Source organism: Anopheles maculipalpis, chromosome 2RL, assembly GCF_943734695.1.
Source record: "Anopheles maculipalpis chromosome 2RL, idAnoMacuDA_375_x, whole genome shotgun sequence".
In the NCBI taxonomy this organism is placed as follows: Eukaryota; Metazoa; Arthropoda; class Insecta; order Diptera; family Culicidae; genus Anopheles; species Anopheles maculipalpis.
In genome coordinates this window covers 13,113,890-13,138,265 of record NC_064871.1, presented here as the reverse complement: position 1 = coordinate 13,138,265, position 24,376 = coordinate 13,113,890, and the positions used below count along the sequence as shown (strand labels likewise).

The 24,376-nt window shown below is 43.7% G+C and overlaps 4 protein-coding genes across 4 annotated transcripts in view; 2 read left to right on the top strand and 2 right to left on the bottom strand.

The window, feature by feature from the left end:
* The window catches only part of LOC126558444 (1-acyl-sn-glycerol-3-phosphate acyltransferase alpha), a 334,524-nt gene extending 311,592 nt beyond the window's left edge, over positions 1–22,932 (top strand). The window contains exons 2-4 of the mRNA XM_050214465.1: positions 14,643–14,854; positions 21,994–22,127; positions 22,199–22,932. Of these exons, the coding sequence (XP_050070422.1) occupies positions 14,670–14,854; positions 21,994–22,127; positions 22,199–22,932 (1,053 nt within the window). The 5' untranslated portion in view covers positions 14,643–14,669. The remainder of the gene's footprint in view (positions 1–14,642; positions 14,855–21,993; positions 22,128–22,198) is intronic.
* Positions 1–24,376, top strand: part of LOC126557756 (connectin-like) — a 378,559-nt gene that overhangs the window by 268,488 nt on the left and 85,695 nt on the right. The window lies entirely within an intron of this gene.
* Positions 10,606–11,831, bottom strand: LOC126558460 (WD repeat-containing protein 5). Its single transcript, XM_050214481.1, has 3 exons — positions 11,687–11,831; positions 11,505–11,601; positions 10,606–11,427 (listed from the first exon to the last, which is right to left on the bottom strand). The coding sequence occupies exons 1-3, from the start codon at positions 11,816–11,818 to the stop codon at positions 10,613–10,615; spliced, it is 1,044 nt and encodes a 347-aa protein (XP_050070438.1). The 5' UTR covers positions 11,819–11,831; the 3' UTR covers positions 10,606–10,612.
* Positions 12,484–13,386, bottom strand: LOC126559220 (NADH dehydrogenase [ubiquinone] 1 beta subcomplex subunit 8, mitochondrial). Its single transcript, XM_050215346.1, has 3 exons — positions 13,248–13,386; positions 12,821–13,044; positions 12,484–12,727 (listed from the first exon to the last, which is right to left on the bottom strand). Exons 1-3 carry the CDS (start codon positions 13,330–13,332, stop codon positions 12,512–12,514), a joined length of 525 nt encoding a protein of 174 aa, XP_050071303.1. The 5' UTR covers positions 13,333–13,386; the 3' UTR covers positions 12,484–12,511.

The window sequence follows — 24,376 nt, the reverse complement described above, 5'->3', positions numbered from 1 at the left end:
GCTTAAATAAAACATATAAAAAAAGGATGAATGTTGTATCCACAGACACTCCAATGCCGCGGAAAATGGTCGCACTTCTAGCAGTAATGAAAAGTGACTGTTGCTCACTTACCACTTTACCAACTTGTCATGCCAGCTTAACTGACCCGTTCATTGTCCGGCTACCTTTTAGTTTTCCAGCTGACCGAATGCTAAGTGAAAATTTGTTTCGGATAAGCAAATGAAATGGCCACTGCAAGTAACGGCTGTTGTGAGTGCGTGTGTCTGTGCTGTTTTGTTGCCATTTGCCGTTGGTGGGAAGACACCGGCCCACACAAGGAAAACCCAACTCCAACCCACTGTGTACCGGATTTTCAAAACTTCATACGCTACGCCGGTGATGTCCACCGACCGGCCCCAAAAGGGTCGGAAGAAAGCGAAAAGTTAACAAATTAGGAATTGCTGAGAAAATCTGAGATAAATCAATTATTCAAATTATAAGCGTCCATCGGTGTCGTTTCGGCTCACACTTTGTGCCCTAAATTTGGATTTGGGCCAGCAAAGCGGAAGAGAGGGAGGATTCTACAGGAAGAGAGGGACTGGAACAGTTACGGGATCGGAAAGTGGGAGGGAAAATTGTAAATTGGCAGCAGAACGGATGGAATAACTATCTTTTTGGCTAGGATCTCTTCATCAACCCGAAGGAGGCTGTAGCTTCTACACTACATCTTCCGAAATGAATCGTTTAGTGAACAACAGGGAAATAAATTGTGAAGTAATCAAGATTTTACTTGCGATCAAACGAGTCGATTAACAGAAACAAAACAAACGTAGATGAGTTAAGCTTTTCTGAAAAAGCAAAACCTTTCCAGAGACTTTTCCATCATTCCAGCCTAGTAGCTTCGATATACACTTCAAGCAACAACAAAAAGCCTTTTGGTTTTATTGATTATTTCACTGTTTCTCTGAAAGTTTCCATTTCCTGTGTCCTACGTCCGACAGCTTCCATCCATTAAGCACACACACACACACACGTGGATGGACGGGCCGGAACTTTTATCCTGTATCGTGTATTTGCTTTGGTTTTATTTTATTTTTGAATCATTTGGGATGGCGGGAAAATAAAACCAAAAACTGGTTGAAAAATCCATAACACTCGAAGGAATTAGTGATACAGGTTAATTGAATGTATGAACTGAACCCCGAAGGGATGCGAACCTCAAGGGGGTAAAAGGATACGAAGTAAAAAACAACCGATGCTCACCAAAAGCGAGTGCGATGTGTGCAGCCAGTTGCAAAACACATCCTCATTTACAGGCGGCCCACGGGGCCGTGTACGATACTTGCTTTCGTTTCATTTGCATTTGCCTGGCACGTTATGCTGGTGATATTAAAAAAGGAAAAGTAATAGTGTATGCCTAAAATAGGCATACTTTCAGCACCAAACATCCTCTGATTAGTGATTTTCTTCGAATTGTTTCTAAATTGATGATGGATATTTGGATATTTGCTTCCGCTTTGATGCAAATCGTACTTGCAGTGACTTGTACGGAAATCCGGACAATCGATTTGGACCACGATTTAGTCAAAGGCTGGACGGTTATTATTCTTGTTTTACTTATTTAATTTTATACCACTTTGCTTTTTGCAATTTACAACAAAAAAGATTGAAAATTGGTCGCTAAATGACCGGAATGGACCAATAAGTGCTGAAACAAGTCCGCTAGTTCGTCTTTTGCCATGTAAAACTAAAAATCGGTCAGTAGTATTTTGGTATAATTAGTAGTAGTAGTAGTAAGAAAATTATCAAAATTGAAATACTTAAAAAAATTGTAGATATTTTTGTAAATATGTATACATCTTGCCACACATTTTTAAAGGAGATTATGGCCGATTGCATCTCTGTTTCCGCTGAACTGCCTGCTCCATATAAATATAAATGGCCATAGTTATGATCATGTACATTGTCTTCAAGGCTAGACATAAGGTTTAGGACCTTAATAAAGAGCGTTAGAAGAGTGAGTAACAAAATAATCGTAATTGTCCAGCAACAGGCTAAGGCAATTGTTCTTAAAGTCCACCAATTGCTCAATTTTAAGGTGTCCAGCATTTCACACAGACACAGCGTAAAGCCCCATTTCCTTCAAATATTCCAATTTCTAATGTTTTGAACGTGATTTGTCAGTCGTAGTGGGAAAAATGATTTTTTCATTCCATTTCCCAAAACGTACCGTACCGTATCATCATTCTGCAAAATCAGCCGATTGTTCCGGAACCGGTGCGCAAAAGGCCCGTATCGGAATGCTTGTTCCCGCGTTCCCAGTTATGTAACCTTCCCACGTGGGGGGAGGGGGGGGGGGAAGAAAAACGCCACTCACGCCACGCTATCGAAAACAATTATGGCAACAAGGCGGAGGAAGCCCACAGCAGCGTCGATTGAAAGTGAAAACGCCAACGGAAGGTTGTTTTAACGATCGCAGCTCCACCGCAGCAGTACCACGTGTGGGTATGTGTGTTAAATCATCCGCAGAGAGGATGACACGGTGGATTTCGCTACGGCACGATGAAACGTAAACCCCTGCCAGGGGACCAAAGGATCACTGGTGTGAGTTGGTTTAAAGTATTAGTTTGACATCTAAAATATTAAAGATTACTTTGCAGGGAGACCACTAAGGAGATCCGTTATCAGTAGCACACCCATTAAGCGATTTGTTCCGGAAAGTGCCACAGAAAGACATCACACGCTCGTCAATGTTCCTGATGTAATTCTTCATCATTGTTTTTTTATCAATAAAGGGACATTAATTGCTTCTCAGAGCCTGAAAATATCCCCCAATATGGTCTGCCATTATGTTAAGCTAGCTTCCTCCACACGATAGCAACAGATATAACTGTTTGGGAACGGTTTAACACCCCAGGAAGATAAACATTGACGACGAGTTAATGCAATTAATGAGCTGACGAAACTCCCTAAAAGAACCCTCTGGTTTTCCGTGGCAAGTTCTACTGTTGGTCAGTAAACGGACCCAAACGCACACAACGAGTTCTGTTTCTGTTTGAGTTTGCGTGCCTGCCCTGATTTGTGTTTTCGGCCAAACGTTGTCCAACCGCCATTCCGAGACATGTACAACCGTAACAACCGGCCGGGACCGGGAATGTACTCGTGCTAGTGAGACGATGAGGGTTTTTTGGAACCACGACGTTGAAGATGTGTGTGGTGGCCACGTTTGGCTCATTTTTCCACGTAAGCGATTAAAATAGCTGTATGCGACCACACGTCCAGAGTATACCGAATTCAGCACAACCATGAAGCCTCCCAGACTGCTGTTGGTACCGTTCTGCCGGTAAAAGGGTAAGCTGCTGCTGTGTGGCTCAAAAGAGTAGAATTTAGGTGTATAATGAAATTTTAACGACTGCGGGCCTTGCTGTGCCCCGAACGCCGCGTTTCCCCGCACATTTCGTTTGTGTGTTTTTCGGTGCCGGTTGTATGGCCGGCACTGATAAGACCGGGTAAGAAGTCGTCTGAAATAGCACAATGAAAACAGAAAGGCACCCCACAGATACTCAGTTTACACACACACACACACACGGTGCAGAGCTTCCATGACACCTTCGGTGCCGTCTTCACGTGGGCTTATTTTTTGTGTGGCCGCGAGGATGACTGTTGCTCGGTGGGAAAGGGAACACATTCCCAAGTTTGGGTCTGTGAGAAAGGATGGGAAGGATGAGAATAATAATGATAGACTTACTGCCTGCCTGTTTTTCCCTGGACACTGATTCCTCTCCAACAAGGAAGATACTTCCGACCGTGTGAACCCTACCGGAAGCTTGAAACGGCCACAAAACGCTAGCTGAAACGAAAAGCTGCAACGACCAATGTCTCGTTTTTTTTTTTTTGTGTGCCTTCCGCCAACCGCCCTTGCTGCAGGATTTAACACGTGCTTAAACCCCTTTACCGTACAAATATCGTTCATCATAGCCCTATCGTCATGGTAACCGCTTCGTAACAAGCACCGGTTCGTGCAGCAGACACAGAGCTTAGTATTTCATCTTTCTCCCCCCACGGCATCTGTCCCGAGTTTATTCACGTCTTGCCAGAACGAGAATCTGGCATACCTATTCATGAATGGAAATGGGGTCATGTTTGGGGCCTAAATCGGTTCCGACACCTCCCGACAGTGGCGGTAGATCCTTGTGGTGTACTTTAACAGATGTATGTGGCTGCTTGTTTATTTGTTTGTTTATCTAGTGTGACGTGGCAGTTTGACAAATGACTAGTGTCATGGGGTGTGCTGTCAAAATCGTTTCTAGTGCATTTCCAGCACTAAGATGGATTTATGATTTTGTAAATCATGCTTTACGAAACAAACAAAAGGGAAAATGCTTCCGGATTTTTTGTCCGGGAGGTTTCCCGCTCAAATCATAATTTGTAGGAAGCTTAAGTTTTGGTTAAACAATAATTCTTCCTGTACAAATACTAGCTACACAATAGGAATCCCACCACACGTGCTCATTATGACTTTTTTCCCTCAAGGCCGTACTCCGTGGCTTTATGTTCCACGGAGGGTGGCGGTGGTAGTCATCAAATGAAGTAAAGTGGTTGTATGCCTTCATCCCTCTCCATCACATCTCACACAGGGAGGATGGTGCATCTCTAACGCCCACCAAAACAACACACATGCTGCGGTTTGGAATCATGCACCAGCTTCCTAACATTGCAGCGAAAGCAATGCATTTCATGACAATGCAAAAATGTGCATAGATGTGTGTGGTGGCGGTATGTTGTTCCTCTTGTGCCGTGCATTTCTCGCTCCATTTTGACTCACTCGCTGTTTAACCACTTCCCTACACTACTTTTTTTTTTGCAGATGTATCCCCGCATCCACTCGTGATAATGGTGTGTGTGTGTGTGTGTGCTTCCCCTGCTGGAGGGTGTTTGGTTCGGGAGGTTTTGAGCGTTTCCGCTTCCGGGAATGCTGTCTAACTAGCCCAGCCAGCCACGCTCTGTCCGACGGGGCGAAAGACAATTGCAGCAAATCATACGCGACCGCACCAGCAACGCAACTCGCAACCCTTGGTGAGCGATGGAAAAAAAAAACGATGGAGCGACGCAGAGTGCTGTCCCGGGATATCTTCATCCGGCGGCATACGGAAATGCATTGCCATTTTTGCATTTCGAACCGAATGCGGCAGAGCGTCAGCTTCCGGATGCAGCACATGATGCCATTTTCTTTCGCCACCAGCGTCCGATGGGGGCGAATGCATTTGCTTTGTCCTAAAAATTGTGGCACGTTTTGCCAGTGTGGCCACGTGTTTGAGTGAGTTCCATTAAATTAGCCTCAATGTAATCGCAACGTTCAATTGTTTCAACCAAAATGTATGCAAAAAGGGTGCGATAATCACTATTGACACATTTTAGGAGGAGTGTTTGAATATTTATCCTGCATTTGAGGGTGGTGGGGATTGGGGAACACGTGGAGAGGGGAGAAAGGGGGTGGTTGTGTAGGTAACTCAAGTGATGCGCATTACATAAAGCGGTTAGAAAATCAATCGATCGACCCGAACGCGAATCGTTGGCGATTATGAGTAGCGCTTCCTGTAGCTTAAAGCTTCACCATTTTAACCAAGCTCATCTTTCTGGCTGGTCTGCCCAGGGTGCCTATCCGTCTGTGTTGTTGCTTTCGAGTGGTTGGCTTTGCTGACCAATTTTCCGCATTTTCTATGGCCATCGTGTTCGCGTGCCCGGACCACACTTGAGCCGGCCACTTTTCGAAGTGGCCACCCTAGCGAATGATCGGCAAACACTTTACGATCGGTAGGATGAGGTTCGTTTCAAAGGGATGGCTTACCCATCCCACTGCAAACGGTTTTTCTCTTCTCTTTGTTTATTTGTGTTTTTTTCTGTTACTTTTGCTAGTTTAGCTAAACGGTGTATCTTCCCACCGAGGGTTCGCATGCGATAATCGCAACATGTTGCATAATCACACGCCATGGTGCTTGTGCGTCTGTGTCATTGATGCGGTGATGAAGGTGTGAAAGATGTGTGTTACTTTCGTTTAAAGCGAGTTTACGTTTGTTTGGTGTTGGTAGCGAAACATAAAGGTAAACACCATTGGCATCGTGAAGTGATTTTTTGTTGCAAAATTGGTTCCACGTTCGGCGTACCTTGGCTGTCAACCGAGGGCAAGCTAATAGAGGGCATTATCGGCCGTTTGGCAGATGGTTGAAGCGATAGGGCAAATGAGACAGGCAAATTTATGAGCAAAATTATTCGTAATGTGTCGGTATTACTTCCTTCATGTGTAACGGCATTGGCTGCTCATGGTTTCTGCTAGGAATGACGTCACTTAAGGAGGTGTAAAGTAGCGGAAATTCGTAAGACTCTCTCTCTCTCTCTCTCTCTCTCTTTCTCTCTCTCTCTCTCTCTCTCTCTCTCTCTCTCTCTCTTTTTTCATTTATTTGTAAAATCTCTTGTAGGTTTTAGTTCATTTTCCACCACTCATTTGTTCTATGTAAACAGGTGAGACACGGGTCTTCGATCGTAACGGGCTGAAGGAACAAGCATGGAACCAAAATAATAGCTTCGTTCTTGCAACGTTTCAGGGGCTTTTTTAGTTTTATTTCACAAATTTCATTGGCATTTTTAACAACAAGAATTTTAATGAGAGTCGGCCCGGAGTCGGTCGGAGTGAGACGATAGTGCCAGGGTATAAATCCCATGCGGAGCGTTCCCCCGTGGTGAAGACTGACTATCCAACTACGTGGTATTAATCAAGTCTAGTAGGTCATTCGAAGCCAGGGGGGCTTCCGGTGGTGTAGGCGACTGCGGCGCGGGTCTTCAAACCTTGTGACCTTGTAGGTCCCGTTAAGCCAAGAAGAGAGAGAGAGAGATTTTTATTGGGATCCAAGACGGAGTTGTTTTGTACATTAACGGAAATAAATAAATTCAATCATCTTAGCGGGTACGAGTTCCATGGTTATTCTTACTGAGAACGCTAATGTCTTTAGCATTGTGTGCGAGCAGGGCGTGTAGAGAAGGAGAACGAACCCCGGCCTTGCTGAGCTTTTTGGTGGTGAATATGTCCTAAAAATAGTTCAAGCCGGAAGGACACAATAGTTGGGGCACTTGATGAAAGTATCGGATGTATACTTCACCAGGAAGGACTTGTTGTCGACACATTCGATCATCTTAGTCAGGTGGAGCCGAGTTAAGACCTGTTAGAGATAGGATACAGTCGTGGATGGAGAACTTCAGATCTAGACCGAGTTACGAGTTTCCTGGGAACAGACTGAAGACCCGACCTAGTCATCAAGACGAGCTATGCACATCGTTCTTTTGAGATTGAACCCCGGATTTGGTATTGGGTTTCAAGTGAGGTCTTTAATCCACATAACTAAAGGATCTAAATTTACGTCTAAACGCTGCTTTTATCCTTTTTTAATAGAAGTGTCTCTATTATCTTGACATGATCTACCCTGCATTATCATCCTTGGGGTTGTCCTCAAGCTGCACAAACATTGCTCTCTAATTCGTCCGAACATGATATGCTGATGATGAATGCATAAAACAGTCCCAGTGAAAGCACTCACAGGGAGACTGGCTTGAATTAAACTCGAAACCCCGCAGACCGGTGACAACTTCCCGCGGAAATTGCAAAACAAATACCTCCAAAGTGTCCGGCGTATGATCGTGTGCCATACACATATTACCTAACTGGTGGGAAATAAAGCTGACCAGTGTCTCGACTAGTAGTGCACAATAAAACGGGAACCCCCGGTCAGCAACTTGCGTTGGTTTTGATATAATAACCATTTTTAGCAGCACGAAAGTTTACGATCATCCAAAAATCCAACAACTCACTATATCACAAGTGAAAACGAAACGACAGTCAGCGGCATTGAGGAAGTTTCATGCCCGAAGGGTACCACCACCACCTATCCCACTCACATTTTGTGCCATTTTTTCACTTTCATTCAACCCGCTCCGGAGACATTTCATTGGCATCGTCTTGTCAACTTCCGGCCAGCCAGCTTCCAAGCACGGGAGTGGAGAGAACAAGCGTTGGACAATTGACACACCCGATGTCACTGTCACTGGCCGGACCGAGGATAGGAGGATGGGGGCTAGGGATCGCCATTAGAGAGCTTTCCTCCCGTACGGGCAATGACCTTCGGACAAGCCGGAATGGGAGAGCCCGGCCAGCTGCAACTTGCTCTCGATATCGTTTGGCCGCTTTATTAGAGGTTTGGTGTTGGGAGTTTTTTTTGTGTTTCTTTCGCATTTCCCTTTTCTTTCTTTCACTCTGAAATGGCCACATGGATGCATGGTATACAGTTAGGAAGGGTTTTCTTGTTTTGTTGCAAGGTTGCGGCGATCGCTACAGGTTTATTTGCTCGATAATTGGGCCATTATGTAGAGCAAAGAAATTGTGAGCAGGTTTTACACCTTGAAGTTTGAATTTTAATTGTACAAGTACATTTAACGTTCTTTAAGATCTTTAAGGGATTGCGTATGACTTGTGTACTGTGATTATTTTATTCAATGGGTCTGTCTGAGCATGCCCGTGCCTAAGTCTGAACCTGAATACTTATTTTTTGGCTGCGTACTTTTTTTTAGGCTGTGTACTTGAAATATAAAGCGTCTGCTCTGTCTTGCTATCAGAATCCAAATCTGCGTACTTATTTTTAGACTACGTTCTCAAATTTATTCTGTTTTAATTTTAGTGATTTTGAGCGCAGTGATTTTTTCATCGAGTTATGGTTTGTACCGAGATACTAATTTAACGACTACTGCCAGATATTTTCCTTAATTGGTATTCGTTTCCCTACACGGATTAATTTTTTGGTCCAGTACGAACGAATGAAAAAAAAATAAACAAAAGCGTAATGAACCTGCTTTACACAACAACCTGTACTTTTGCTCTTGCTTTATTCTTTTTTTTTGTAGTATTTGTTGGTTAGGTTAGATTACTTAATTCATTGTCGTAATACTATCGATGTTAGTTCATTATTCACTCTAACCTCTTTTGAAAAAAAAAAACCTGCTGCTAACAACTATTATCTGTGGAATTGTCTCGATCTCGATAAGGCTTACTAATCAAAGACCTAACCATTAGCAGTATCACGATCTCAATTCTTTAGTTATGATCTTACATAACTGTTAAGCAGCTTCAATATACACCGCCCGTACCAATTGCACAATTTGGTGAACGTTTGATCATTTACAGGAAGGAAGAGAGTGGCTAAATATAAATTAATAACTCCATTAGTAAGTTTGCGCGCCACAAAACCGAAAGTACCACCGGCAAACATCGATAGATCTCTTGCAGACAGATACACCAGAAAGCACTAGAAAAATAGCTTCCCGAAAACGGGGAAGATGCTGGGAAGAGAGATCATAATTCATTTATTACGCCTTACGCCGCTACTCCTAATAAATCACGCCTAATTTCCCCCCTTTTTACCTGTTGTTTTCTGTTTCCTATTTTTATATAGATGCGAGTGGTATCAATTTTCAACTATAAACCGCGTCAATTGGTACCGATCATCCAAATAGATCGGAGACTTACGGGCAAGACAACGGCAACGGCTTCCATTTGTTAGTCCCAGTGGTCAGTGGTGGTTTATTTTTAATCGATCCAACCTCTCGCCCTTACTCCCCCAAATGGTCTGAATTATTGGCCCTGTTTGAAAGCACCCAAACGTGCACCCAAAGACGCAACATACTCCCGCATCAACACGGTCGCAACTGTTGAAAGTGAAACTTTTGTTGTTTTTTTGTTCCTTCTTTGCTGCCCGGAGTTGCGTTTGATTGACTCTCGCTCTTTCTGCCGCCGGGTGTGGATTATGGAGCATAAATTAAGAGGCTACATAAAAATAGATGGCACAAGCAGCAGATTCATTTAAAAAAAAACTTCCGTCCTCAACCCCTTCTTGATATAATAACTGATTGCGACGCCAAAAGAAAAATACAAAAATCTGAAGCGCCTGCTTTGAAAGACATTTGCCAAATTTGCCAAACAGGGTTGTTAAAGTGCTGAAACTACTTTTTGGGAAAATTAAAGGCCTCAAACACCAAACAATGGATTACCTCCCCACGGATTGTAATCGACACTTTCACGCATAATTTTGGGATTATTTGAATTGAAGGGGAGGAGCGACAAACGACAAAAAGTGTGAGCTAGTCCCGCGGATTAGCCGGGTGGTTCTTTATGTTGCTTATAATTTATGTTTAACAGACAACGACTTAATTTTTTATTCGTTTTGCGGTGTCGCATTCAGAAAATGAGTGGAACATTCGCGCGGACAGGGGTGTGTTTTTATCGGTTGATGTTGCAATTTTAAACAGCCCCCTTTTCTTGTTTTCGGAGAATGTAACGAGTAAGCAAAACGACAGACACTTTCTTCCTTTACAGTATAGCAGTTGTTTTTTTTTACGGTTAGTATGTATGTATTATTATACACGGGACGTCCTATTCTTATAAAACCTGAATTCTGAATTGCTCTTACTATGCTAAGGATGTCAGCTTCTACCATCTTTTACCAGCTGGTTGCCTGAAATTAGTCTTAAACCAAATGCTTCCGTTTTGCACCTTTGAGACCACGGGTGCTGGGCGGGCACGGCACATCCGCTCTACGTATCGCTCTTCCAAAGCTTTATCGTTTTATCGTTCTCAAGTGCGGCCGATGCGATTATGTTCTCGGTCGGATGGCACGCCGTACAGAGCACCGTATCCGTGTGGCCCTGGAGCGTTTGCACGATTTCTTTGCTCTGCAAGTTCCAGATGTACACCATATGGTCCTCACTGCCCGATACAATCCACTTGCCGCCGGTGACGGAAAAGTTCGCATAGATGCAATACTTTTCATTCCGATGGCCCGTGTACGTCTTCAGACACTTGCCCTTCGAATAGTCCCACAGCTTGAGCGTGTTGTCGAGCGTTGCCGCCAGGATGTACTTGCCGTTCGGGGAGAACTTGACGAACGAAACCGGCGGATTGTCGTCATCGATTAGCGTCTTCAAGCACTGACCGCTTGCCGTGTCCCAAATGCGGCACAGTCCATCGTAACTAGATGAAACGATCAGTGAACCGTCCCGATTGAAGTGTACCGCCGACACCGGATCCGAGTGGGCGGGCAGTGTCTTCAGACACTTGCCAGTTCGTACGTCCCAGATGCGTACGGATTCGTCAAAGCTGCCCGACACGATCAGATTGCTTTGTGGGTTAAAGTTGCAGCAGAACACATAGTTGGTGTGACCTTTCAGCGTTTTCAGGCACTTGCCCGAGCTGAGTTCCCATATTTTGAGCGTCTTATCGTCGCTGGCCGTCACTAGCAGGCGACTATCGCTCGACCACGCCACATCATTTATCCCAAGCTTGTGGCCCGAGATTGTTTTCTCAAACTTCCCGTCGTACGCACCCCAGATTTTGATTAACTTGTCAGCAGCTGTAAAAACAAAGTGGTTTTGTTTTGTACTCGGAAATGGCTAATGGAAAGAAGTTGGGTTCAGGATTTGAACTTACAGGAACTTGCAAGCCATTCACCGTTCGGGCTAAATTTTACTGCTGACACCGCTTTCGTGTGTCCGGCAAGTGTGAACTTCAGAGTATAGTTTGGTTTCTGCAAATCGGAGAGAGAAAACCAGGGTTAGCTGCTTCTTTTCCTAAGGGTTTTGCCGGGAGGAACACAGGGGACCAATACGTACCACCGAAAGCGATTGCCGGTTCTGACTAGACGGTGCGTGCTGGCTTTGGGACGGGGGAGGAGCATTCTGAATCGGAGTTGGTATGTGGATCGGATGACCACCATGACCTACCGGTCCGCCAATCGGAACCATCGTTTAGGATAATCTCTTTATGAAAAAAACACAAGCCAAGACTGTATGCGCCTTTGCTCGTCCGGTACACACTGTTTCTAGCCGGAATACTGTCGACTTAATGCTAAAAGGCGTGGGCAAACACCAATGCAACAATTAACTAACTTTTACTTGAGTTTTTAGTTAAATACAGGTCAATTTTTAATGAAATTAAACACGCTAGCGCAATAATGCCTAAAACCCAAACAATCAAACTTTGCAAGTTCGCGTCTTTTTTGCTGTCAAAGCGGAAATTTGTACTCGACTTTGTTTTCGAGCAGTTGTAACGTCAAATTTGGGATGCAGACTTCAGACCATGTTTTAGCACAATCGCTCTCCGGCGATGTGCTAAATGTTTAATATTTTAGTTTGTTTTGTATTTGTTTTCATTTCTTCCATCATTTACTTTCCAAATTTTTTTCCCACCAAGTTTAGCAGTGGGCTTTGTAATTTACTTTTATTTACATAGCGCACATAACAATTCTTGCAATCTACGTTTGTTGTATTGACCAGAATCGAGTGGGCTGTTGGAACCAGCACCACTCGCCAGCAGTGAATAATGTGTAGCTGTTTGTTGGTTTCACGGGATGTTGTTCTTAAAATGTTTCCATTTGCATACAGCACACAAGCTTGACGTTCCTTTACGCTATTGCTGTAACCTGCCGATCAGCGTTTTTACTTCTTCTCGAACGTGTAGTGAGCCTTTCCTTCGTAGGGATACTGCTTGGCCAGCACTGGTCGGAACATTTTGTAGTTTTCAAGCCAGTAGTACAGTGCGAAGCAGCCAGTCATGACGCCCAAAAACGATAGCCAGTACGTTTTCATTGAGTAGCGCAACGGTTCCGCAGAACCGAATCGATCCTCCGACCAGAAGTCCGTCTCGGCATGGAGCTAAAACACAATCAAAGTATGTAAGTGTGTAAAATGTGTGTGTGTAAAATCAATCACAAAGCAGCAGCGAAAGTCCTGCACTGAAAAACTTACTGTATCGTGCAGATTTCTCTTCAATTCCGGAAAATCGTACGGATAGTAGGGATCACGCGCTTCCACGGGGACGTCGGGCAGTTTTGGATAGTCACCGTAACCGAGACCATCATCCGGGTACGGTTGATATTCTGCCGTGGTTAATCCATACTTCTTGGCCGCCAGCTCTCGTTCCTTATCCGTCTCGGGGAATTTACTTGGCTTGAAATCTTTGTTCCAGCCATCTGAAAACAAAAAGGCACAAGACGCACTAGTTAGTTCGCAGCCAGATGAAACGTAAACAAACCAAAGTCCTGCTCTCTGCGACGACAGTACCCCGGCACTTGTCACGAAAGTTACGTAAATTCTTCGCATCTTTTTTCTGCTGGAAATTTACCGTCCCAGGCTTAACTACCGATTGAACGGATAGTTCATCACGGACACTTACGGTTTCTTACACTCGTGTAGAGTAGTGCTGGGTTTCGGTTCGTGATTTGGGCTCCAAATTTGATTCCCTTGATCAATGCTGCCATTTTCAAGAGGTGTATTTCGTCGTATTTTTTTGTTGCGAGCAAAACTGTTTGACAGTTCCATCCGTGGGGGTGTTGGGTGGTCGAGTTCGAAACCCAGCCAACGATGCACGGTTCGAAAATCCGTGCATTAAGTTCGAAAGGCGTTGAAAGGAGGGAATTTATGAAAATTAAAATTATAGGAGCTTAATTTCCAAATAAAACAGAATTGCAATCCTCTACAATCCTCTGTAATTTATCATGGATTGTATGTGTGCTTGAAGAAAATGTTTACAATTCAAAAGTTCGATTTTTCAATAAACATATTTCCCAGCAACAAATGCTCAACCGTAGAGCCTGATGAGCCTATTTAACCTTTTCCATTTCCCATTCCCCTGAGCTTCTCTGTTTACCTGATGTATACAAAAGAAATGCTCAAATAATAATTAATAATTACAACCAGAAACTGCACAGCGAACGCTGAAATGCCTCCAGAACTGCCATTTCGTAGTTTTACAGTAAAATCTTATATTTAAAATAGTTCTTATCGCCGGAAAATTCAATTAGAAATAAGGAGTTGTAATTATTTCCTGCACTGCAGCGTTCGTCGCAGCGAGACAATTTTGACAGGACTCTCGCTCTCTCTCTCTCTCTCTCTCTCTCTCTCTCTCTCTTTCAACCTCTCTTCCCGGCACAGTTCACTCTCGCTTGCTTATATTGAACGTGTGAAGGGTGCTTAACTTTAAACGCAACCCGGAGAGCGCACACACAGTACACGGTGTTCTCGCGAAGCCGCAGTTGCAATAGAGAAGCGAAAACTTCTGGCTCGTGGTCGAACGGTGGACGTTTCGTTCCATGAGTTTTTTTTAATAAAACGGAAACGGGAATACAGATAAACAGTGAATTAACAAGAAACTGTACTTTGGGACACGCCTTGATGTGGCCACCGGACACGGTTTGTTAAGGACCGTGCTGGTACAGTTCAATTTAGTGCCGAACTCAAGAGTTGACAGCTTGCCCGTAAGGACATACGCCGACAAGGATCAAACATAGTCGGGAGTGTGCGGCGAAATCAATACATTTGGCACCCGAGTGTCCTTATGCAGTATTAAAAAGCGACCGAAGAAAAGTGCATTTAGCTGCTGCCGCTGGTGGTGCGTGTATGTATAGTAGCTGCATTGTGCAACAGTGATGATCGATTCTGCATTACGAATGTCGTGCGTAGCGAGTGGAAAACAATAACAACAATCGCGGTGTGTGCGATAAGCAAAACACAGCCCAGCGGAAGAAAACATCGTGCGAAAAACGATCCCAGCTTTTCACATCTCAAAAAGAAGGATAAATACCAAAAAATCGCCAAAATGATATCGAACTATGCGGAGCTGTTTCTCATCTGTGCCATCATACTGATGCCAATATTCTACGAAACGTCGAGCCGATTCCGGTACTACTTTAAATTCGTCGTCTACTACGGTGTTGTCATAATGAACTCCTTCCTGCTGATACCCGTCTTCCTGTTTCGGCCCTGCGATGTGCGGAATCTGATGTAAGTAGGCAATTGGTTGAAGCACCACGGCACAAGGAGTTGGAAAACTGTTTCTAGGATGTTCTCGGTACGAGGGGTTTTCTTTTCCCACACATGCCGCCCCCTGTGTCTTATCAAAGCACACACAGAGAGTTTGTGAGTGAAAGAGCAAGAAAGAGATGCACCGTTTGCTGCGTGCGTGAAAATCCATGGAAAACATGGATGGAAAAAACAGACACAAGCAAGCAACGTGTCGAGAAATAATCGATATTTTTCTGTCGTAGCAACACGACTACCCAGGTCCAGGACAGGGAAAATGGGCTCTTCTTTCCGCTCCAGATGACATTTCACAGAATACTTGCGAGAGGGTGGAAGTTGAGATTTTAAAGGATCGATGTATGATATGAAGAGCTTCAAAAAACCCTGCGGGAATCACCGGGACACTACTTTAATTTGATTGTTCAGCTGAAGTACACTGCACGAGAAACATTTCGAATGTTTTGTGTTACATCCAATCAGCTGAGCCTCGTGACGCTGGCAGATGTATCGATTTAACAACAAACAGGTTTTTTTTTCTTCCTGGGATGTAAAACATGGCCCAGGCCATGCCGATCCTTCTCTATCGAAAGGGAAAATGTGAAGTGTTTCAGTACTGCAATCTGCTTGCTTAATCCGCACATTATGGCGGTGTGTCATGTGTGCCATTTAATAATCCCCTTTTTTCACATTGCCAATTCAAGGGGACAGTCTAAGAATAATTCTGTCGAGTCTAAGAATAATTATGTTATTTAAGCGAAACGGTCTATAATTAGTCTTCTCATGTCTTCTACATTTTTGTTTTCTCCATTGGTATACCGAAACAACATGCGCCACTAGAGCCCCCTTTTACCCTGCACGTTACAATTACGTCCAAACGATCTCTTATCATCTCGCCCTGCATCATATGCGCGCCCCACAATGAATCAGCTTATTGATAGGTAACGACGCGCCATCATGGACCTATTCGCGTATCGGGTTTTCATCTGCACTCTTCTGGGGACCACCCCTTACCGGGGTGGTATGCAGGGAGGCAATCTTGGAGCACACTTTGGTTGTGATACGCAGCCCGTTCTATGGTACTTATCACTTGTGCTACTCGATCGAGATAGAGTAGGGACTTAGGGAGGATGTGTGTGTGTGTAGGTCGGGCACCCACAGGTACGGGTTTCCCGGGGCCAATTCAAATAACTTCATCAGAACGGGGGGAAAGGGCGGTGTGTGTTTATGGGGTGCTTTACCGAATCTAACCATACTACTTGCTAAGTGCCTACCAGTGCTAGCTTGTTTTCTGACGATGGGCTAGAACATGGTCACTGTTTATTTTCTCCCTAGCCAGGGTCAGGTCTATGCAGGGCTTCGATCCGTATTAATGGAACATTTGAATCACCTAAAATGGATTTTTGCAAATAGATTATGGATTATTGCAAGCTTCTTTTGGAACTTTGCAATCATATAGGGGAATCTTGCATTCAGTTAGGGGAAATTTGCTTCACGACTGTGGAATATCACCGAACTGTAAGTCTTTGAGAGGATTTCAGTCCCGATTTCAGACCAGGACTAGTTCATACCAGACGGATCAACTGGTAGGAACTAGTCCTGGTTGACCCTGGAGAAAAACCTATCCATCTGATTCAAGTAGAGTTGAATACGCAGCAAGGAAGAGACGGCCGCCCATCAATCATGGATGTTTGCATCGGGTTTTATTCCCGAGAGTAACCATTCACATTTGAACGGGTTTTACGCAAAAGTTAGTTGTAAAAATTGTTCTAACTATTGCTTTTTAAAACCAGTGCTGATTCCGAAGCATGTTTCTCCTAAGTGAATGCCAAATTCCATTATATTCTCCTAAGGAATCGTACTATTGCATTCTACTCATTAAAACCCGGTAAGGGTTGGAAAGTTTAATAAAATTACGTATTTTTCCAACCGATTTTTTCCCGGATTTTTGTTTTCAAACCAGAAGTTTACCAAAGTACTTCATAGTCTGTCGGTTCATGGTAAGTTGAACACCTGGATATGTCATTTTATTATTCATATCAGTTTGAAGGGTTGTTCCAACATAATTGCTTCATACATATTTAAAACAATTGTTGGAAAATGTTTCTGCTTAATGCCCCCTGTCTAATGTCTATTTTTTGGTGTCCTTTTGTCGGAGTGTTTTTAGCTTACAACAGTTTATAATTTAATGAAAAAACCACAACTTTTACTGTAATTATTATTAAAATTTATTCAAAAATCAGTAATAAACAAACGACGAACTTAAGTATCAGTTTGCGTGGTCAGCATTCGGTTCGTTTACTGTAGCTGGGAGCCGGCACGTTGCAGGCAGCATTGTCGGCTGAATCACAATTTAGCTGCCTCCAGTTTTCACCCTGCTTTAATCCACATAATTTCATCCGCAACAAACACACACAGCCGTCTGTGAATGCTTCCGTCACGCACCTCATGGAACAGACGGTGAGGGAGATGATAATCTTGGGGTGCTTCCCATCACTCCCCCTATTCACCCCCACTTCCTTGACTGATAATGCTCCAGATCTTGTCACGATCTGTGAACGGCAAATCTCTGTTGTAATGCATTGGTTGGTGGAGGAGAGAATTCTGAGAGGACTCGGAGGCTGGTGTCGTTTTTGGTGTGTGTTGGAATGTTTACTCAATTCGGTTCAATTAGCTTCAAGTGCCGCGTCGGGGTTTCGCGATCACGACCGCCGGGTGGGACTGCTGATAAAACAGTGCATCGCTTTCTTCTGTTGTTGGGGTAGGAAAGGGGGGGAGGGGGGAGTGGGCAATAGGGGGAAAGTTAAAGGAAGGAAGTGGTGGAAGTTTATACTCGTTTTAAGCACGAGACACGTTCTCGCACTAGCTCCCGCGCTGATGATGACGCGTTTGCTGTACACCGCGAAGATCGAGGACGGATCTTTAACTCTCAAAGTCCAACAGTAGTAAAGCTCAACAATTTTATGATACCAAAAAAATGGCCACTTCTAACTATAATTCCATTGTTCATTAATGTCTAATGGCGAACGAATTAATTGCTTTACTGTTTAAGCAAGAAAGCTTTACGATGATTAAACTAGCAAACCTCTACCTCGTGTCGCACCGTGTTTTTGCATGTTTAATAGGAATCTACCGAGGATTAAGCCCAAAATTTAGCGTAAAAACATGCTAATGATGCTAGCAAAAATAAAACGGATACCAACAACCTTGGCTTTACTTATTTACCATCGCTACGAGCCACGAGACTTAAAGGCCAGTCATACGCCGGTAAGTACACGTGTGTGTGTGTGGCCTTGCCAACGGTGAAGTAAGTAGGATTATATGCACCCAAAAGGCACCAAGCGGCCATGCTTACATGCATACCCCTGTCGTTATGATTTTTTAATTGTTTTTCATTTTCGAATTTCTACTGACGCGCGACATTTGCTCAAGGCCATTTCACGGCCGTCTCCACCAAGGTATGCCTCCCTGGGAGGTTCGCGGGGAGAAATTTGATGGCGTAGTGCATTTGTTTTCCTTTTCTTTTTTTTGTCTTGGGAGACACTCGAAAGGCGCGACTAGAAACAAAAAGTGCATTTTATGCTGCGCAGTACATAAAACTTCAAATGTGCTGCAAAAACAAACGCATGGAGGCCTGGTAATTGGTAGAATATTTTCTTTATTTATTTATTTATTTTTTTTTTTGTATAAAGAAGGTGCCAAAATTGATTACCATAAAGGATTTGTCCTGGCCAATGCCAGAATGAAAAATATAACAAATTAACTCACCTCAGTACGATGCGTAGAGAAAATGTCTTTTCTACACAACAATCATATCTTTCTCGATAATTAATATAATCAAAACAAATACCCCCCGTGGCATGATGCAATCACCATCAACTTGCGTCAGTAGGGCGATGCATTACAAGTGCTTTCAATGGTTCAAGCCCCCACAAATTAGGATTAAAATGTATCGCTGCATTATCTTTGGTCCCCTCACCCACCCACCAGCATGAATGCAGTTTTCCCAACACCCCGTACTGCGCTGTGGCGCACGATCGGCCGGAAAAAGGTCAGTTTCTGGGCGCAAAAATATAATTGGCGTCAGAAAAGCGTGGTGTAGACGTACGCTAATCCGTAAGCACCGAAATAACAAAGCGTTCCGATAAGAGGGACCCAAACACACGATGTCTATCGGTTGGTGATAGCGTTGCCTAAAATATTTACAGGAAAAAAGACGCACACGAGAGAACCTTCAACATCTTCTCGCCCAACGTGGATGTGTGTGTGTGTGGTTGTGTGGTTATCGGGAGCCAGGAGTCCAACCCCGAAGTGTCTGTTGCCCTGTGCAGCAATCGTTTTCTAATCATTATTTTGGGACCATTCGTATCGCTAGCAACCGCACAAAATATAGAACCGTTTATCCTGCTTTTCCGTCACTCGTGTGTGGTCAAAGGTTGGGCAGCAGTAAAAGAGGATAACGATATGATTGGAATTTGGAAGGATTAGCAAGTGGCCTTCCATCGAAGGAACGGTTTTGCGTACGTCATAAGTTTAAACAAATGTCATTCAAACCCAAATTCTCCTTGAATATTGATTCAATTATTAGAGAGTTTAACGACCTTCGATCCCTTAGCCCATCCTTTGATCTTGAGCCACCGTTCCCCCAACAAGAGCTTATCAATTCCACAATGTTTAGCCGGAAGAGCTTAAGCCACACCGACGCATCATCACCATAAAATGGAATCGCGCCCGCGCGCGTCTAATGTCCGACAGACGGTTCTCGAAATGATGCATGCACCACGCATTGAAGTGATAAGCAGCAGCAACGACAAGAATGGGGACATACCCTGCCGAACCATACGTCACCCTTGTAAGCGCGGTGCGTTCCTAAACGTGATCTTTTCGGCGCAGGTAAGCAGGTATCCGGTGTGTCCTCCATTATCGGTGTGTTAAATGTGAATTAAATCACCCACCCAGCATTAGGGCGGTAAGTCCTTCCCAAGCCTTTCGATTGATCGTGTGTGGTGTGTTGCTAGAAACCGTGATCATAAAAACGTAGAAGTAATCGATGATGCGGTCGAGGTTAATCCACCGGTTAGTGACTTAAACTGTCTTTGGCCGGTGCTTTTGTGTGGAAGGCGATTATAATCTGGTAGGCGGTATCGGTAAACGGATATAAAGCTGCTAGCGTTTGATAAGCCCCCGAAGGGGGAAGGATTGATAGGGTAATTAATTGCATTATCTCATACCCTAGTTAGGATGTCAAAGAGACGTGACTTTGCGAAGGAATATGTTGAGTGTTGACAAAGGGGCATCATGGGGAGCAAAGGGGAGGACTCATACGGGTAGACGATTACTAGCTTAATGTGCGATTTAATTCGATTTTCGAATACTAAGATACATGTTTAGTAGATTCCGTTAAATAACAAGGATTTGTAGACAATTTTTTCGGTGTTGATCAGTTGCTCTTTTCCGAATAGACAATTGTAGCTTAGCAAAAATTGGAGCAAGTGGAAACTCAGATCAGATGTCTCACTATTACATGTTAGAGTTAAATGTGGTTCATCAATTTCACTTCTTAGGCCAGAACTTAGCTTTAAACTGGCCCTAAGAATTGAGTCTTTGGGCTTTAAGCATTTGACTTGTGTTATTGGAGAAACTTCGTGTTTCTGAGCGGTTCCTGACTCATTTCGATTACGAGAGTCAGTCTCCTCACTGCTGATTCCATTCTGGCCGCTGGTCACATTCTTTCATCGCTTATAGGTATCAATGTTAGCAGGTTCGGAACTCGGAAGATTTTAAGATCCAATCCCTAGAAAGATTCGAAACGGATTGGATCCTGATTGACGGATTTGATCCGATGCGGATTCGATTGGGACTTAATCCAATTTCATCCGATTGGGACTTAATCCAATTTCCTCCGATTGGGTTTCCATTTGATTCCGTACGATAAAGACTTAATTAGGATTCAGATTCTATAGAGATTCTATACGAAGACTATACTCAAACTTGTTTGGATGGGTTTGGAGGGGAAATAATTAATAAAAATAAACATAACTTCAATAAAATGAGAAAGGAAAATTAAAAATTAAAATCTCCATTCGGATTCGCTTTTCCCAACAATTTTAAGTACACGCAATCTTGCTGATATCACGTAGTTAGATGCCCAAGTCCGTATGGGATGTGAACCCCGGTCCTGCCGTCTGAAGACCGGTACCGATGCCGCCTTTACCTCAAAAACATGCTGTTAAAGTTGTTAAAAAAAAAACAAACTGTGACAGTATTTAATATTCTGCAAATAATATTCATTAACCCATGGATAGGTTAACAAATTAAACAAAATTTAAATACTGTACTGTACAGTTCCATAGAAATGCAAGTGTGCAAAAACGTGATCCATTTAAACCCACGCAAACCCATTAGCAATTAGCGCGACTGGCGATAAGGATTATCCGTACACCTCCAGCACTGGTCACCGCCAACGAAACATGGTACCAACGGGAGCGAGGAGAGTGTACAGCGATAAGTTCTCTGCTTGACCCGCTTTTTACAAGCTTACCTCCTTGTTAGAGAGACCCTCTCAGTCCCTCTCTTCTATGCGAAAGATCTGTGTAACTGCTGCTTACCTCCTAGCGTCGGAGATGCGCCGCACTTATTACTAGCAATTGCGCCCAATCCTAGGTCAAGGTAAGCACGCCTAGAACCGTCTAGAAAGTGTGTACCTACGGTGTTTTTCGTGACATTCTAACTCACAGTGCGTATTGCCATATGTAGAGTGGTCGATCGACTGTATCAAGCTCATGATCAACCATCGGGGGGGCTGTGGCAGAAGTATGTTTTTTCGGACGGTCAACCTGTTCTACCGGTCTTATTAACATGCTGACACACGTCCTGAAAGAGCGATAACCCTGGCCTGTTGGCCGCTTGTCACATCGAGCAAATATATCGTACAGGCCAGGCGTTCATGAGGCGGTCAATTACAGTACGCACGTACGTTTATGTAGGCTGATGTTATTAATCTCCGGTCGACTACAGTCTATCGGCTGCCTGTATGTTCTTTGGATGCATTTTAATGCCGGTAGTTCCATATTTTAAAATTATCAAGGATTTAATGTTCTATTTTCTGCACCTTTTCTTTATAGATTAGCGAGCAAATTCTGCCGGATAGCATCACCAATCGTCAGCATCAAATGGGAAGTCCGTGGTGCCGAACATATGAGTGCCGATCGTGCCATGGTAATGGTGGCAAATCATCAAAGCTCGCTCGATATTTTAGGTACGTATCGGATAATGTTCCTCCACTTACACATCCACAAAGACATAAATTTGCGTTCTTCTGTCCCGCAGGAATGTTTGATTTCTGGCACATTATGGACAAGTGTACGGTGATCGCTAAACGGGAACTGTTCTTTGCCTGGCCCTTCGGACTGGCCGCCTGGTTGTCCGGGCTGATCTTCATCGATCGGCGGCACCCGCAGCGTGCCCAAACCGCCATGAACGAATCGACCAAAATGCTCATCAAAAAACGCACCAAGCTGTGGGTGTTTCCGGAAGGCACACGCCGTACAACGAACGAAATACACCCATTCAAGAAGGGTGCGTTCCATGTGGCGGTCCGTGCCCAGCTACCGATACTACCGGTCGTGTACAGCTCCTACCACACGTTCCTGGACGATCGGAACAAGGTGATGAATCCGGGTCACGTGATTGTGACCGCTTTGCCACCGATCGAAACCAAAGGACTTACCAACGACGACATACCGGAGCTTATCGAGCGCACGCGTAATGCAATGATTGAAACGTTCAAAGCGACCACGAAGGAGGTTGAGAATCGGTTCAATCTGAGCGGACATGGGATCACACCGGCCAAGGGTACAGCGACAGTAATTTCGCGTATTGCAGCCGCAATGCCAAGCTCGGTACGAACCGTTAATAGTACTAGTGCCGGTGTCACCGTACCCGGCGGCATTACGTCCCTCATCGAACCCGAGCCACGGAAAATTGGATCCCTGATCGGGGGCGATGCATCACCGATCAAGGAACCGACCGCCTACCGGCGCAAGGATGTACAACGAGATTAGTTTTGCTTTAAATTGTTTACGGAAGTACAAGTATTTCCGTTTCGGCCCTAAATTGAAACCAGAAAAGATTCAAAGCAACGAGAAAGATGGGGGGTGAAAGGGCTGCTGTTTGTTGTCACTTCCCACAGTGACAGTTTAGTACTTTGAATGGAGAAGGTTACTAGATAATACGGGGCTCTCCTAGAGAGCGTGGAAAGGTGTGGAAAGCATAAAACGCTTACTAGCTACTAGCAATGGCCATGGCGCTGCGGTACTGCGGTAAAGTGAACAGTGAACTGTGTAAGGAAATTGTTTTTTGAGATTAATCCAAAACCAAAAAAAAAACATTAAAAACTGTGCCATCTCTCTCACACACACACCCAAGAAGCGAAGGCACGTAAAAGTGAACTTTCCTAAAGACGTTCTTAATTGGGGCGAATGCACTCTTTTTACATTCCCAGTTCCCCTTTTCATCTTCTCATATTATTGGAAATTGCGGGAAAAAGATCCTCGCGACAAACGAGTAGAACGGTGTGTATTAAATTATTGTATGATTTTTTTAAATTTGATGTAACACACAGGGAGGTAGGGAAAAGTTAGATCATGTTAGATTTTCGAGAATTTGAGAGAGAGCTAGGTCGAAAGGTTTTAATTGTCGAAACGGCGGTCGAGTTTGAGTTGATGCATGTCGTTATTTTGTTGTCTTTTATTTTTTATTTCTTGTTTTACATTCTGATCTCGTTTCAACAGCGTGTCTGTGTGTATGTAACTTGAAGTTGTAAAAAGTTAGCTATTATAGGCTATAACACACCACAAAAAAAGATACCCTTTTTCATGAACACGTGGTCCATTCCGGCCCACGTATGTATGTAGTTAGCACGTTTTCTCTTGAGATGCCTCTTGTGATAGGGATACATGATGCACATACTACACTTTGTTTGTACAGCTACCCATTCCGGGCACAACACCGTGCCAAACGGGATGGGAAAAAGATAGAGGCATACGAAAAAAAAACAGCACATAACGTAACGAAGAAAGTAATGTGCCGTATTAATGATATTCATTCCACATTCTTTATTAATTATTTGTGTATAGTTTGTTCGTAAATCAATGTAATCAAAAGATGGCCTGGGATATATAATTAATGATAATAAATCTGTATTCGAAAACAAAACATTCTCAAGCGTGCCCCTCCGCACACGTATGTGTCTTTCCTTTCGGCTTTAATATTCTTTTATTTAAAATGTGGCACATTTATTGGGTCGAAGAATGACTTGCATTACAAAAACTATATTTCGGGAAGTAAATTTAGAGGATATTAATCGTAAAAACATGGTTTGTAATTATCATGGGGGACAACATCCGGTTACATTCCGCCGAATGCCGTAGCCAGGCAATGAATTGGGAAGTTCCGTTACTTCTTCATTCGACCGTTATTTTAAAAGTTTTATTTATTGAGTTTTTG